The sequence below is a fragment of the Ovis canadensis genome, chromosome 8 (genome assembly GCF_042477335.2).
Source record: "Ovis canadensis isolate MfBH-ARS-UI-01 breed Bighorn chromosome 8, ARS-UI_OviCan_v2, whole genome shotgun sequence".
Classification (NCBI taxonomy): Eukaryota; Metazoa; Chordata; class Mammalia; order Artiodactyla; family Bovidae; genus Ovis; species Ovis canadensis.
Genome location: NC_091252.1, coordinates 87,712,618 through 87,728,929, shown reverse-complemented (window position 1 = coordinate 87,728,929; position 16,312 = coordinate 87,712,618). Strand labels below are relative to the sequence as shown.

At 41.6% G+C, this 16,312-nt stretch overlaps 1 protein-coding gene across 9 annotated transcripts in view; it reads left to right on the top strand.

The window, feature by feature from the left end:
• The window catches only part of RMND1 (required for meiotic nuclear division 1 homolog), a 36,657-nt gene that overhangs the window by 2,430 nt on the left and 17,915 nt on the right, over positions 1-16,312 (top strand). For 2 of the 9 annotated variants that reach the window (XR_011258691.2, XR_011258692.2), the window contains exons 1-5: positions 1,968-2,130; positions 3,903-4,417; positions 11,287-11,395; positions 13,270-13,345; positions 15,872-15,911. Coding sequence is in view for 7 of the 9 variants with exons in the window: in XM_069598729.1 (XP_069454830.1) it covers positions 2,010-2,130; positions 3,903-4,417; positions 11,287-11,395; positions 13,270-13,345; positions 15,872-15,911 (861 nt within the window). In the remaining 2 variants the exon portion in view is untranslated. Of the gene's footprint in view, positions 1-1,844; positions 2,131-3,095; positions 4,418-11,286; positions 11,396-13,269; positions 13,346-15,871; positions 15,912-16,312 lie in introns of those variants that run through there. The other 7 variants (XM_069598730.1, XM_069598729.1, XM_069598734.1 and 4 more) reach the window with 7 other exon arrangements.

Here is a 16,312-nt window from a genome sequence, read left to right as displayed (position 1 = left end):
CTGTCATCCCCACTGTAATGTAAGTTTCAAAAGACAGGTATTTTTGTCTATTTTATTTCCAGCTGTGTTAGCAAGTAGAACAATGTCTGGCACATGGTAGGGACTCAGTTCATCACTTGTGTGAGTTAATAAAGTAAGAACACGAGGTATTGATAAATGTTGTTAAATGCAGTGGAGAAATAGAAAGAAGCTAGTGCTGCTGTCCTTTTTTTTTTTTCTTCTTCTTCTTTAATGATTCTTTTTGGCTATGCTAGGTCTTTGTTTGGGCTCCTCAGCTTCTTTTCCCTGCAGCATGTGGGATCTTAGTTCCCTTACTAGGAATCAAACCCAAGTGTCCTGTATTGCAAGATGGATTCTTAACCACTGGACCACCAGGGAAGTTTCTGGTGTGCATTTTGAATGAATGGAATGAATGAATTCAAATTGAATGAATTTGAATGAAGTGGTCCAGGAAGATGTCACTGCCCAGGAGGCATTTGAGCAGAGGTCTGAAGGAGGTGAGGGAATCAGTAGGTTTACTGACACCTGGGAGAAGAGTATAAGGGTAGTAAGTGCGCAGATCCAGATGCCAGAGTGACTGGAGCAAAAGGGTGGGGGGGGGGGGAGCTGCAGGAGACGTTAGAGTCGTGATAAAGGCCTGAGAAGGGGGGACCATGCCGTCCACGTTAAGGTCTTTGGCTTTTATTTCAAGTGAAGTGTGAGGCCATCATTAAACTTTACCAAGTGGGAAGATGGAATCTGACTTAGTGAATTAGTAAATCTGGTTGCAATATTCAGAAGAATGTGAAGAACAGAAGCTGGGAACCCAGTGCAGATGCTGTGACAGTAATCCCTGAGCAAAACAGCAGTGTGGACCAGGGTGGTGGCCGGGTTGTTGAGGACCGGTCGGAGCCAAGCCAGTGGGACTTCTTGCCGTACTGGGTATGGAGAAGGAAGAGAAGCGCTCAGGTGGCCTGCAGGTGAGGGGCCTTAGCAAAGATAGGATGTATTTGCTGCTTCACGAGTCGGGGGAGACTGTGGGAAGAGTAGGATTTGCAGGAAGGTTTCAGAAGCTCAGTTTTGATCCTGTTTCAGTCTTCATGCTTGTCAGAGTAGTTTAGGGATAAATATTTGCTATTTATCAGTGCGTAGGTAACCACATCAAACTGTGAGATTGGAGGAGATCAATGGGAGCTGGGAATGGAGAGGAAATGTGGCCCAAATTCTGAGCTTTGGTGCATTACATTCTTGGAATGGGAAACCAGCAGGAGAGACAGGCGCACTCAGTGAGGATGAAAGTGGCGAGTGAGGTAGGGGGTGGAGTGGTCCGCTGTATCCCATGTTGCTGGTCAGTGAGGGAAGATGAAGGCTGAGAAGTCTGATGCAGAGGTCACTGCTGGCCTTGACAAATGGTTTTTGGTGAAGTGTTAGGAATGAAAGCCCGATTGGAGCAGGTTCAGGGGTATCAGAGAAGAGGTAATGAAGATAGGTAATAAAACTGCTTTTTTGAAGATATGTTAAAAGCTGCAGGTTCTGCCTCCCAAATATCACAGGGACTCATCCTGTCCTCATCCTTTTAAAGGGAGATAACATATATGCAGTGATTTCAGTGTCTCCTTTGGAATTGGAAAGGCCAGGGACTTCCTTCCAGCTCTGCATCGCTGACTATAAGCAGTCCGCCCCAGTAAGCCTCCGTTTCCCCTGTGAAGTACCTCACAGGATTGTTGTGAGGTGAAGCAGAAGATTTGCTGGGTACCAAGTACTCAGGAAGCAATGTCTTAGTCTCTGTCAGTTCCTCCTCTACATTTTAACCGCAGATAAGTTTCTTAGATGTGTATCTGACTATGTGCATCTCTTGTGAAAAGCTCTGCCTTCTCCCTGGTGGTGGAAGCTCATAGGATCAGTACTCAGGATCCAGCCACTTCTGCCTCCCCTGGAGCTGCAGGCTGTATGTCAGGTGAACTGTGTACCTGGTGAGGGGGGAGGGTGGTGACTTGTTGATCCCTCTGCCCTTTTGAAACCCAGTTCAAATGTCACCTCTGATAAGCCCCATCCACCCCCAGCCAGAGGTTCCTTTCTCTGCACCCGAGAGCAATTGGTGCATAACTCTGTTATGTACGCATCACAGTATACCGTTTCCCCCACTAGATGGTGAGTACTGAGATTGTTGTTAAATACCTGTATTTCCAGCCCCTAGCATGTTACTTTGTTAAACAATTGTTACTGATCTCCTACTGCTGCTGCTGCTTTGTCGCTTCAGTCCTGTCTGACTCTGTGCTGCCCGGTAGACTACTACAAGCTTACTTTTTTTTTTTTTTTTGCCTGCTATGGGATCTTAGTTCCCCAACTAGGGATCCAACCTGTGCCCCCTTTCACTGGAAGCGTGGAGTCTTAACCGCTGGATGGCCAGGGAAGTCCCTCCAGGCTTACTCTTAAAGAACAAATGTTTTAAACTGTAAATAAGAGGGAAGATTATTTATGTATAGTATTTCTATTGGGTGTGTGTGTGTGTATGTCTCACAACCTTTAACCCTACTGACATGCCCAGCCCCACCCTAAAAAGCACGTTCCCCTTCAAGAATCAGCTTGAATCTTTCTGCGAGCCTTTCCTGACTCTTCGTGTAGACTTAGGAACCTTCTATTGTAGTTCTTTGGTGGGGCCTAGGGCTGCTCCACTCAGTTATAATGAGGCATTTGCACACGCCTGTCTCCTTCAGGAGACCATTAGCTTGATGGCAGGAACCCTAGTCTTCCATGGATGTGTTCCTGGTCCCAGCTCACTGCTTATCTTATTGTAAAGGCTGAATACCTTTTTTTGGCCTTGACATTGGGGATCTTAGTTCCCTGACCAGGAATCAAACCCATGCCTTCTGCAGTGGAAGAGCAGTCTTAACCACTGCACAGCCAGGGAAGTCCCTGAATACATTTTGAATAAAGGAGTTTAGAGGTACTAATTTCATTTTAAATAGTTGATATGCTAGTGAAGTAAATGAAGAGATACTTTTTTTTTTTTTTTTGAGGTCCTTTTCATGTCCTTGTAACCTTCCAGAAAGTAGGCCAAAAGTTAACTACAGGTGATGGAAACATTAAAATTTATTTTTTTAACCTTTCGCTAGGCTTCAGTTGGAGAAGGAAATGGCAACCCGCTCCAGTATTCTTGCCTGGAGAATCCCATGGACAGAGGAGCCTGGTGGGCTACAGTCTATGGGGTCACAAGAGTCGGACACGACTGAGTGACTAACAACAGCAGACTTCAGTTGGATGTATCTGTTTTGCAAATTGTTTTACAGAAATATACCTGTTACCCAGGAAAACATTCTGTGTGTTTTTTTAATTTATTTTTTTTTAATTGAAGGATAATTGCTTTACAGAATTTTGTTGTTTTCTGTCAAGCATCAACATGAATCAACCATAGATGTACATATGTCGCCTCCCTCGTGAGCCTCCCTCCCGCCTCCCGCCCCATCCCACCCCTCTAGGTTGATACACAGTCCCTGTTTGAGTTTCCTGAGTCATACAGCAAATTCCCGTTGGCTGTCTATTTTACATATGGTAATGTAAGTTTCCAGGTTACTCTCCACACATCTCACCCTCTCGCCTCATTTCCCCCCATGTCCATAAGTCTGTGCTCTATGTCTGTTTCTCCATTGCTGCCCTGCAAATAAATTCATCAGTACCATCTTTCTAGATTCCATATATATATGTTAGTATATGATATTTATCTTTCTGTTTCTGACTTACTTCACTCTGTGTAATAGGCTCTAGGTTGATCCACCTCATTAGAACTGATTCAAATGCATTCCTTTTTATGGCTGAGTAATAGTCCATTGTGTATATGTACCGCAACTTCTTTATCCATTCATCTTGTATTTTTATAAGTTTTTTTTTTTTCTCAACTTGAACTTTGAATTCTTGTCTTTTAGCTTGGGTTATGGTAATGTCAGCCAGACTTCTCAGAGCCCTGGCTGGATCTCGCCATATTTTGTCAAAAGCATGTCAGTGCCAAGGACTTATTCATCGAATGTTAAAACCACTTAACGAATTTGAGACTGCAGCACGCACAGCCCTGACAAGCAATCAGAACTTGGATTTGTTCTTTCCTGACACAGCAACTGGTGGTTTGAATAAGTCTCAGGTCCTGCGGATGAACCAGAAAATATCAAATACAAACGTACTCCCTCCATTCAACACTGCATGTTGCCAGGATGGAAAAGCTCACCTTCCAACCAGGAACTCCATCAGTACTCACAGGAAAGTGACTCACAAACCAAATCTGCTAGGTTCTAAGTGGTTTATAAAAATATTAAGGAGACATTCCTCATCTGTGTCCACGGAAACAGTTTCTAAACAAGACTTTCCACAAATCAAGAGACCACTGAAAGCTTCGAGGACCAGGCAGCCGTCTAGGACCAATCTTCCAGTCCTGCCTGTGAACGAGGTAAAAACACGGGTGGCGGTAGCGGCTCTGTTCTCTGATGATCCCCTGAACCCCTGTTGTGTCCCGGCTCGGCCTCCCTGCCAGCAGAGGAGAGCATCTGCTCAATGCTGCCTTCAGGGTCTTTGAAGCCTAGCAGTACAACCTGTTCCCTCCAGAAGGAATCAGGATCATAACTGGAGGAATTAGTGGTAGATATGAAGGGCTTCCCAGGTGGCTCAGTGGTAAAGAACCCGCCTGCCAATGCAGCCGACATGGTTTTGATCCCTGGGTTGGGACAATTCCCTCGAGGCGGAAGTGGCAGCCCACTCCAGCATTCTTGCCTGGCAAATCCCATGGACTGAAAAACCTGGCGGGCTACAGTCCATGGGGTCACAAAGAGTTGGATGTGACTGAGCAACTGAGCACGCACTCACCATATGTATAAAGGCAAAATAGAGGCAATTAATATAAAAATGTAGTTTATAAAAGGATTAGTTAGTGGCCTAAGGAAGTTTTGGAAAAGGCTGGTATTAAGTTCACTTTAGGAATAGTGCTATTAAAAAGCCCCCACTTTAAAAAAAAAAAAAAGTCAAACTGTAGAAATTCTATATTAAGTTTAAGAAAAAAATTTTTAAGTTAAGTGTGTAGACAGGTAAGCACTTATAAGCTGATGATGACTGCGTGGGATCGGGTGGCAAAAGGACATGGCAAGTTAGAACTGAAAAAGCAGAGTGAAGGTCTTTGCTTTTTTATCCTTTGAAGGTTGAAGGGGATATTTTTATCCCCTGTTATGAGGTTTATGGGAATTTCTCTACAATTTGCTTTTCCTCACTAAATGGTAAATATTTAAGGTGAAGATCAAGCCCTTCATTAACCTGTGTACCTTCCATGATACTTAAAACTATGCCTTATATAATAAATGTTTATTAAACTGAAAAGGGTAGAAGAGAAGCAAAGGAATCTTAGATGTCTATAGTCATCAATGTTAAAAATAGGAGTGTCGAATATTTAAAATCTAATGAGACATTCCGAATCTATCCGAAAACAGGTTAGGGTCAAAACAGCTTAAAATTTCAATTTTGAGGAGTAGACCCTGAGCATTTAATTTGGTGGGGGTTTTTTGTGTTTTTTTTTTTTTTTTCTGTGAGGTTGACTTCCTTTAAAAAAGTGTACAGGCCTTCTTGTTGTAAAGTTAGGGGCTGGTTAGTGTTAGTCACTGAGTCGTGTCTGACTCTCCGTGACTCCGAGGACTATAGCCCGCCAGGTTCCTCTGTCCATGGGCTAGCCCAGGCAAGGATACTGGAGTGGGTTGCCATTCCCTTTGACATGGGATCTTCCCAACCCAGGGATCAAACCTGGTCTCCTACATTGCAGGCAGCTTCTTTACCATCTGAGCCACCAGGGCTGGTAAATGACTTTTATTTGGGATTCTAGCTTTGTTTACATTCTTGTTTTGTTTCTTTCAAACCCAGGATATAAAGGGTGGGAGTTTTGGATTCATTCTACTCTCACCCCTTTCTTTGTAGCTCTTGAGTTTTTAATTACATTGTTTCGCTATGTGATCATCCAGGAAATTAGCATTTAAGTAACTGAAAGAAAATTAAGTGTAGAAACCTGAATTATAGCAGATCGAAAAAGGAGGATCAAGTCCCTTTTTTCTTTTGTTATATCTGGCAACCCAGAGCGGGATCAAGTGTCTTACGAAAGAAAGTCTGGCAGAGTCAGAGATGTCACTTTTTTTTTAATAGTTGTTGGTTGTAAATTATCAAAGAGGCATGATTTCTTTGGGTTGTCCATGGACTTGAAAGCAATTTTCCTAAATTCTGTTTTTTATTTTTCTTTAGAGTTTTTTTTTTCTGCTTCCAGGAAAGGATTTGAAGTAGATTTTCAAAATTTAGTGCTTCCATTGAGGTAATAAAAGCATTACATTTAAAACAGAGCAAGCAGCTGGCATGAACAGAGAAAGAGATATCAGATACCTGATATGCATAATCTAGTTGAATGTTTAGTTCTGAGAAGCCCAGTGATTAAGGAAAATGCAAGAATCCTCCTGGGTTGTACATTTCATGTTGTCTAACAAGAAAAAAAGAAAAACATAAGAATGTCTTGCAAGAAATAACTTTTTTTCCATCACCAAATTTAAGGCATCATTTGTTTCCTGGGTCCTGACGTAGGACACATTACATAATGTAGTGGCTGGAGCCTTATTTTGTAATGATCTTACAGGTGAATATAAACCATAGGTAATAGACACCCGGGGCTGAAGACTAGCTTTTGTCTGCCCCAAGTAGTGGGCACCTCCATTTCCTCGTGGGCATCACGGGGCTGGCCAGTCCCCTGTGGTGGTGAAGCCTTTACCTCCATTCTGGACTGAGTCAGGAAAGGACTCTACTTTGTACCAGAAAGAGACATGCTTTGTCTCGTTCCCTATCCATGTATCTGAACTCATTCTCTATCTGCGGCTGCACGGCAAGCACCTGAAATGGACTGCATGAGCTTACCTTCTATGTCAGAGTCAGCGCTTCACCTGGTCCCATTTGCAGAGATCCTGCCCTGTTGAGATATTCAGCCGACGTCCCATTGGCTCATCATTTATCATGACAGGGACAGTGCTCCTGGGTGGTCTGTCCTGTCTTGGAGAAGGACGATGCCTGAGGATGAGGGCCACTCTGAGCAGCGTGGATGCTGGCTGGGGAGGAGGGGGAGGCACCCCGTGGTAGCCTTCAGGCTAGCACCACAGTGTTGTGAAATTAACTAGTGGGTGGTTAGTAGATGCTTTTCCCCCCTTCGGTTTGCTTGTGTAATGAAATAGAATCAATGCGTCACTCATGATCAAGATACATCCATTCTGTGACGTGTTCGTGTCAGTTATTGGATGACACGTGTATGGTGTGTATGTGAAAGGGCTTCTTTAGGTTGTACAACTTACCATGGGTTGTAGTCAAAAAGCTTAAAAGCTAAAGCCTTATACTAGCTGTGCTATGCTTAGTTGCTCAGTCATGTCTGACTCTTTGCAAGGCTATGGACTATGGCCCGCCAGGCTCCTCTGTCCATGGGGATTCTCCAGGCAAGGATACTGGAGGGGGTTGCCATGCCCTCCAGGGGATCTTCCCAACCCAGGGATGGGAATCAGGTCTCCCACATTGCAGGCGGATTCTTTACCATCTGAGCCACCAGAGAAGGCCATAAGAAGCCTTATAGTAGTAATGTAAAATATATCAATTTTATAACTTTGACCTGTAATCTCTACTTGATCTTAGCCAAAAGGCTTCGAAGCAATCACTTATAATCTGTATATAACAGGAAAATGTACATTTTTCCCCCATAGTAATATAGAAGTAAGATTACCAAAAAAAAACCTTAATTTTTTTTTTTCAGTAAAAGAACATGAATAAAAATAAACTTTCTTTTTCAAGAAGAGTATTCCGTCAGAGTGTGTGATATTCTAAAACAAGAATCATATATAAATTTCTAGCCCCATCTGCTGGAATATGTTTTCTGTGACCAGAAGAATGAAACATACTACACACACAGTGGTTTTCTTGGCTTTGGTTTGGTTTTTGTTTGTTTAACATTTTAAAATAGAAAGGCTTAAATTTAAGTCGTAAACCCAAGAACAATTTTAGATTGGTTTGACGCATTTAAGAACAAGTTGTTGATCCCCATCCTAGAACCTGAAGTTTGCTCTATATTAATATTTGTATTTGATGCCCAAAAAAGAATGATTTATTATTTTTAAAAAAAATCCAGAAAAAGACATGTCTGAAAGTAAAAGCTTCTGGCAGAGTAAAAACATCTTTAAATGATGGGGGGGTTAGTGTGAAGATGACACGCACTCTTTCCCTTTACCAAATGGATTTAAATACAGTCTTGAAATCAAAAAGCAAAGGAAATAAAACTCCCCAAAGATAGGTCTCACAGGTCAAATTGGTAAACCTTGTGAATCGTTTATTCATAGAAGATTCATAACTTAAACCGACTCAAGTCCCAGATGTTTAAGGAGAATACAGAAAGTAGTGTGGCGAGCCATAGAGGTTATGTAATGTAGGCTGAGCCATACGCTGCATGACACTGGCTGGAACTTTGAGCCAAACTAAATAGGAGATGGCGAGAGAAGGAAAGGTGACCATCTTCAGAAAATCTGCAAAGATCCTTGGAATGACTAAGTAAAAACAGACTGTTTAAAAATTTATAACCTCTCTGGAGTTCAGCACATATTTTCTCATGCAAGTAGTGATTGAATGCTTTGACTTATGCCATTTTTGAGAATGTAAAACAGTGTAAGTTGGTTTTTTTTTTTTTTTGGTACAGATGGGCCTGATCAAAAACAAACGTGATGGTGAAGCAGGCGCGAGACAGGAGGGAGTGGGAGGGACAGTGTCAACCGAAGAACCTGGCCCCCTCGTCGACACCTGGTCAGTTACTTACTGCCAGGTGCGAAAGATGCTAGAAGTCTGGATTTTGTGTCAAATGGCAATTTATTGTTGATAGTTTGTTGAGACCTTGAAAACACTATGTGGGTGACTCTTAAGTTGGATAGTTCTCCCAGCTGCCAGCCTAAGGCTCTGATGCTAGAGACAGCCAGCCAGTGCCATTTCCAGTACAGTAATGGGAAGACTGTTCCCTGGACTAGCTGTCAATCTTCTCCTTATCTCCTGTCTTCTCCTTCATGTGGCCTGCTCTTCCCACTGCAGCCATCAGCTCTAGCAGCCCCAGAAGGAACTCGGACGTCCAGCTGGATGCCCTGGGATGTTGTATAGCAAACTGAAGTTCGTCAGGTTTTGCCTGCTGTGGCCTTTCCTGAGCCCTCCTACCTGGATTCCTTTCTTTCAGTCACCTTAATCTCATATCCTGTCAGCTCCTCTTAACTCCATGGAGCCTTAAAAGAACAACTGGCGCCCGCTGTTCTAAATCTTAAGCACAGAACCTGTTTCTGTACTCCAGGAAGCAGCTTTCATCTGACCGTACGAATCCATGTGTTTTTGTCACAGCGCATTCTTACCTCTGTAATGACTGGGAATCAGACTCATCAGATGTGTGCGACTGGAGGGTCCCACATCCATTTAATCTCACATTTGGCAAAAATTTTAGCTTTTTTTGCCTAATTGAGTGAAAATCAATAAGAACAGTGTTTTGCTTCTGAGTGGTTAGTTTCCTGATTTTAGGTTCTTCAGGTCCTCTGTGTATTCTTCTGGTGCTTTTTAAACCACACATTAGAACAGATGGAAGAAGAGGCAAAGCAGGGTGAAGTCATTTCTTGAGAAGGGGCCAGGAGTTAGGTAACAAAAGTTACCTAACAAAAGGAGGAAGGAAAGAATGTATGTGCTACTTTTCTTAAATTGCATACTAGGAATGTAACAGAAAGGGAAAGAAATTAGGAGCCAAGATGAGTAAATCTTAGGAATAAATTTTGATTTAGTGACTCATAAAACTCTTTTGACCAACATTGGGCCAAAGCACCATATGTACCAAAGACAGTAGACTCACTAATGTTCTGACAGGTGGATACTAAAATATAAAATTATGAACAAATGAAAATCCAGATGTAAACTACTTGATAGACTTTTTAACCCTCTTGCATTTTGATGGTTTAACCATATATGTCCCTGGTGGCTCAGATGGTAAAGAATCTGCCTGTGATGTAGAAGCCTGAAGCCTGAAGATGTGATGTTCTATCCCTGGGTCAGGAAGATCCCCTGGAGAAGCAAATGGCAACCCACTACAGTATTCTTACCTGGGGAATCTCATGGACAGAGGAGCCTGATGGGGCTGTAGCCCATGAGGTTGCAAAGAGCTAGATACAATTGAGCGACTAACACAAACATGTATATATCTGTGCTGTAATAACAAATAACAGCTGTAACAAATGTTAAACATTTGTGCTTGTCATGGTTCTGAGCAGTTGACATTCATCGGCTTGTGTAAACTTCCCAACAACCTTGTTGTTCTGAGTTGGTTGTTGTTTTTTTTTTTTAATGAATCTAATTCTGTGCCTGACCTCTGAGCACCTCTACCTCTGCCTGTAGCTTTTTAATTTTATTGACCACATTCAATGGTGAGGAATTTATTTTATATTCTATGTAGTGACCCAGCATACCTACACAGACATGGATGTGACAGAAAACATCATAAAATAAAAGTTACCCTGACTATGAATTATGGACTCTAATTTCTATTTCATTCTATTTTTTTTTAAGCAGGTTTGGGCCAACTAAATCAACATCAGGACTCACTGATAGCTTGTGACCTACAGATTGACAAAAACACCATATCCTGGGCCATATGCTTGCCATGTGTGTACTGTATACACACAACATAAATACCTACATGTACACACAAGTGAGACTCCTAGTGCAGAAGCCAAAGCACTCACCTCCAAACCTGTACTCATTCTCAGATTTGGAGAACTTTCAACCAGAGTGAAGTTAACCAGAGCAAAAAACCTGTAATTCCTTTGTAGATACAGACTAATCTCTGCCTGTTCAAGGCTAGTGGCAGATTACCAAATGACCTCAAATAATAATGTTGCTTGGAGAAAGAGCCATGGAAACTCAAGGTTGGACAGACTTTAAATAGCATTTCATCCTGGCGCCCATACAATTCCTTAATCCTCTCTCTTTTGTTCAGTCTATGCTTGAAGCACAAGCGATGGGGTTGATTCCGTTTTCATCTAGGCCATTTCATCTTTTTGACTAGCAGGAGAGAGTTCTTGCATAGGTTGAGCTGAAATCTGCCTCTCTGTGATGTCTTGTTCTCTGTCTTTCTCACATCCCTTGTCCAAATCTTTGAGAAAAGGCTTGCCTGCCAGCTTGCAGCACAGAGTCTTCCCTGTAATGTGACCTGTCAGGCGCCTCTTAGTAACCCATGTCATGCTCCTCTCCCTGGTGCAGGACCTGATGCAATGTACTGCGTTTGCAACCGCAGATGAGTATCATCTTGGAAGCCTCTCTCAAGATCTGACGTCCCGTGGATACATCGAAGTGACCAGCTTGCCTCGAGGTACATCTTGAACCGGGGCCAAGTATGTTAAAATGTATTAGAAAATAATTTTCCTATGATAACTGTCTGAAATATACATTTGTTTAGGTTTCATTTTCAGTTTAAACAACTGTATCATAAAAGGGGTGTTAAATCTCTTTATGCAGATGACAAAGATTAAAATCAGTATGGTTTATTCAGCTTTATTTATAGGATCATTATTTGGGATGATCAAAGGCCATGCCACTTTATTTCTGTCATATTTAAAAGTTATCAGTATTATAGAAGAACCATAAAATTGATAGAAATATTTAAAACTAACAGAATTAGTTAAAAGATAAACACAGTGTTTAAAAGGAGAATTAAACTGAGGGTTGTAGGGTAGTGTGAGGAACACTTCTTGAGAAATACATGAAAAAATAAGTGACTTGGAACACTTTGGAAGATTCATGAATTGACCTCAAAGTAGCAAAAATAGTAGGTGGAAAACCTCGCTGCTACAGAGAAAAATTTTGAAAGTCACTGACCCTGTAAGAAACAGTTGAAATGTCATTGTGCTTTTTGGCCTTGATGATCTGACCAGACTATTTGGTGGCAGAAGGAAATATAATTGACTTAGGAAAACAGCTGTGTCCAGGGCCCCCAAGATGAAAACTTGCCCTGGGGTCTTCTTGGCTGATTGCAGAGGCTGTCAGCAGTGTGGTCGCGTGCATCACAGACGTGGCTTCTCACACCATGCTACTGCCCTGGACCTTGCCTGTTTCATTTGTGGTGGTCTCCACTGTACGTGTAAACCTTGCCCTCCATCCATCAATGTAGTATCAGTACTCAGGGAAGTGTGAATGCACCAAAGTTTAGGATTTGGTCTCTACCTGAATCCTCCATTCCCTGACCTCTATCAGGAACTCTAATGAGGAGCCTAAGTTTACGCTAAGAAATTATACAGTAATTTGCATATTAATACTAGTATGTTTATTGATTGATAAATTAATGTGTTATTTATAATTTATGATAGAATATTTATTTATAATAAATACTGAAATAATATACAAAGTAACTATTGGTGAATATTTATATATGTATATGTTTAAAATGTTAAAATATTTTAATAGCTACCGATGACTGCTGTGGTAGTTCTCATGATTGACTTTGAAATTAGATGTTTTAAAATGGCAGGTATCTTTGTCTCTGTGTGTTTTCTATTTTCCACACTTTCTACAATATAATTTAAAATTCAGCAGAATGAGCAGTTTGAGAATATTAAAACTATATTATTAATAAAATTATAGTTAAAGGAAGAGAATGTATTAATTGCTCTTCAACTTTTATTTTAAATTATTAATAAAAAGTTTAATTCTTTTTAAATTGAAGTACAGTTGATTTTCAGTGTGTTAATTTCAGCTGTAGAGCAAAGTGATTCCATTTTATATTCTTTTTCTATTATGGTTTATCTTAGGATATTGGACGTAGTTCCCTGTGTTATTTAGTAGGACCTTGTTCTTTATTCCTTCTCTGTAGAATAGTTTGCATCTGCTAACCCCAGGCTCCCAATCCATCCCTCCTTCACCCCGCTCCCAAGTTCTTGAACCACAGTCATACTGCTGAGACTTTAATAATTATCAACTGGACTAGTGATTACTGAATCAAAATGGGCAAGAATGAGTTTTAAATAGCTCTAATAATAGTGTCACAGGTTGTTGCATATTTTGTTCAAGTAATTTCCTGTGGTCTTCTCATTTTATCATGTTAAATACTTTCAGAAACCTTAGTAGAAAGTGTGACTGTGTTGCAGAGCACTTCATGGCGTGTGAAGAAATGATCACCAGCACTTTGTTAAAGGTGACCCTTAAACCTTGTGTCACCTTGTGACATAGCTTTTTCCTCTTTTATCACAGATGCAGCAAACATTCTTGTGATGGGTGTGGAAAATTCTGCAAAAGAAGGTGATCCTGGTACAATATTCTTCTTCAGGTAAGACAGGAGAGCAACCGCAGTGGGAGGTGGGCTGTGTGACCAGGTAATGTGGTCCTTAAAGATGCAGGTATACCTCGTCTCTTAGCAGTAAATGTGTTCAGGATTTGTGATTAAAATTTATCCTTTGGCTGTTACTTGAATAGGAGAGTTTGTTAGTTTTAGGCATCTGCTGGTAAATCCTCTTATAAAGAATTCCACCCCCCTGCCCCAGGGAAGATATCAGGGATTTTTCATTCCTTGTGTTCTAAGTTAACTTTCAGCACTGTGTCATCTTTGTATCATCTGTGCAAGTCATTTATACCATGCATGATTCATGACAGCAAAGGGCACACTTAACATGTGATCAGAAGAGAGCCTTGGACAAGGCTAAAGTCAGGAACCACTGTTGGAAAAAATGGGACTCTGCAGGATGCAGGGATTGAGGGAACCAATGGCTTTCCCCACGTCTGGCCTGCCTGAGAGCAAGAGGCCGAAGGAGGCTCAGGTTGCGGTCATCAACAGAGGCCCACTCGGGTAACTTGGAGTGTGCTTATCTTTATATATAAATCTGGGTTTTCACTTACTGAGAACGTGTAAGTATGGTATTTCCCATTCAGCTTCAGGGCCCCTTCTCAGGTATACATGCTACCTGCCCTGCTGTCTTTTCTTCCTTGCCATTTTCTTCCTTTTCTTTCTTCTCCCTCTGAAACTCTTCAGCTAAAGTTTTATACCACCTTACCTCTCCAGAGACTTCAGCCTGGGACCCTGCCTCACATACATGCATTCCTTTTCTCTAAAGGTTGTTTTAACACCAAATGCTCTGGAGCGGCTTAGTAGGCATGGTGATGATGGTAGAAACCATTTGAAATCATCTAATGTTATCCTCCCAACACTGGAAGAGGGCCTTTCCCCACCCCATCCCCCACCTTGCAGCCGAAGAAACCAAGGGTCAGAGGGATTGAAGTGAATTACCCACAGTCAAAGGACTGATAGGTGGCAGGACAGAAATACATGCAGCATCCATAAGAATACAGACTTTGGTGAAGTTTCTATGGTCTTAGTTCTTACAATTGCTGATAACTGGCAGCCCTGTCTTTGTGTCTGTGGGTGATTCGTAATCAGGTTCAGCATTTAGTCTGAGTAGAATCACGTCCCTTTTGACTCGAGTGAGGAATTTGGATTTCTGAGGTCCCCTAGATCAGCACCATCCAGTAGAAATACAATGCAGGCCACAAGTGCAAGCCACGTACGTAATGATACATTGTTTAATAGCCACATTTTTAATTAAAAAAAAAAAAGATGAGTTTAAAGCATTATATATTACCTAAAATTAATTTTACTGGTGCATTTTATATAATCCAGCATATCGAAACTATTTTCATTTCTACATGTAACCAGTCCACAATTGATGAGATTTATATTCTCCTTTTCTTCCTAAGTATTTTCCACTTACCGCAGCTCTCAGTTTGGACCAGGCCTGTTTCGGGTGCCTGTTAGTTACACGCAGTCACACAGGGCTTGGGCCCCATACCATGCAGTTCCTGCGACCCCTCCTCTGCCTGGAGGTGCTTCTCTGAGCTAGTGCTCTGGTTGCTTCAATACCCTCCCCAGTCAGCATCCTGAGATCCTACCCTGGCCTTCTGCCACAGCTCACTCACTGCCTGTTCTCACTGCCTGTCTTACCCCACCACCAGTCTGTCTGTCTGTAGGCAGGATACTTTGACAGTAGGTAATTCTGATCACTACACTACCCTGCTTAAAATTCCACAGGATGTGACCAAACTCCTGATCACAGCACGAAGTTCCTTCCAGGGTTGTCTCTTGCCAGCTTTGACCCGAGTGCCCCCTACCTGCCCTCAACCACAGCCACTCACACCTCTAGCTCTTTATTCTGCAACTTCGCATGCCTGCCTCACACCTTCTCCCGGAGCTGGGGTGTTTCCTCTGCCGTCTCTCCTCCTCTCATTTTCTCGTTCGGCTTTGCTAGTCGTGTACAAACGGTGTCCCTCCAGTGTGCACCCACGTAGATCCCGTGTGACTCGTAGAACTCAGATTGCCAAGAATTTGGCCAAGGAGTTCTTTTTATTTGGGTTGGCCAAGAAGTTCTTTGGGGTTTTTCCGTAAGATGTTACTGATGTATATGTCTGGCCAAGTCCCTTTGCTGTCCACCTGAAACTATCCCAGCATTGTTAATCGGCTATACCCCAATACAAAATAAAGAATTTAGAATTTTTTTAAAAAATTGAATCAAGTTATGAAACAACCTAGATAACGTGAAATAATGTAGTATTACAATAATAGTTACTCTGCAAACCACTTCAGAAATCCATGAATTTTTGAGGGGTCAAGTTTTTTAATCAAAAGTTCAAAAAATAGCTTTTGTTTATCATATCCATTCAAGGGTCATCATGTCAAATCCATAATAAATCATATTTTTTTAGATTGGCATTCTAGAGACATTCTAGAAGCTACCTAAAGCGTGGCTCTGTATGTGGCCCTGAAGAATGTATTCCACCTTTAACTAAGTTTATTCTTTTAAATCAGGGAAGGAGCTGCTGTGTTCTGGAATGTGAAAGACCAAACTGTAAGTATAAATAAAGTACAAAAGTATTGAAACTTAGTTTTCTGAGAATAAATTATTAATTAGCCCTCAATAACCTGAGCCATTGGATGATAAAATGACAGGTAGTCTTCAGTTGTTTTGCTCAGCATTACGTGATGTTGATCCTAACACTGTCATCTTCCAAAATTGTCATTTTGACTACAGGTTGCCTACATTTTCTATTCTCTGGGCACACACTGATTTGTGGGGAATCAGAAGAATCCTAGCTACACTGCAGATAGAAGTGTACTTCTCACATGATAGCCTACAAGTGAGTAGTGTTCACACAGTTAACTGGAAGCTGGCTGCCCTGAGTTTTATTTTAGATCAAGATCAAGTTTTCTAGAACATTTTCACTCACTGGAATTCACTTCTTTAATATC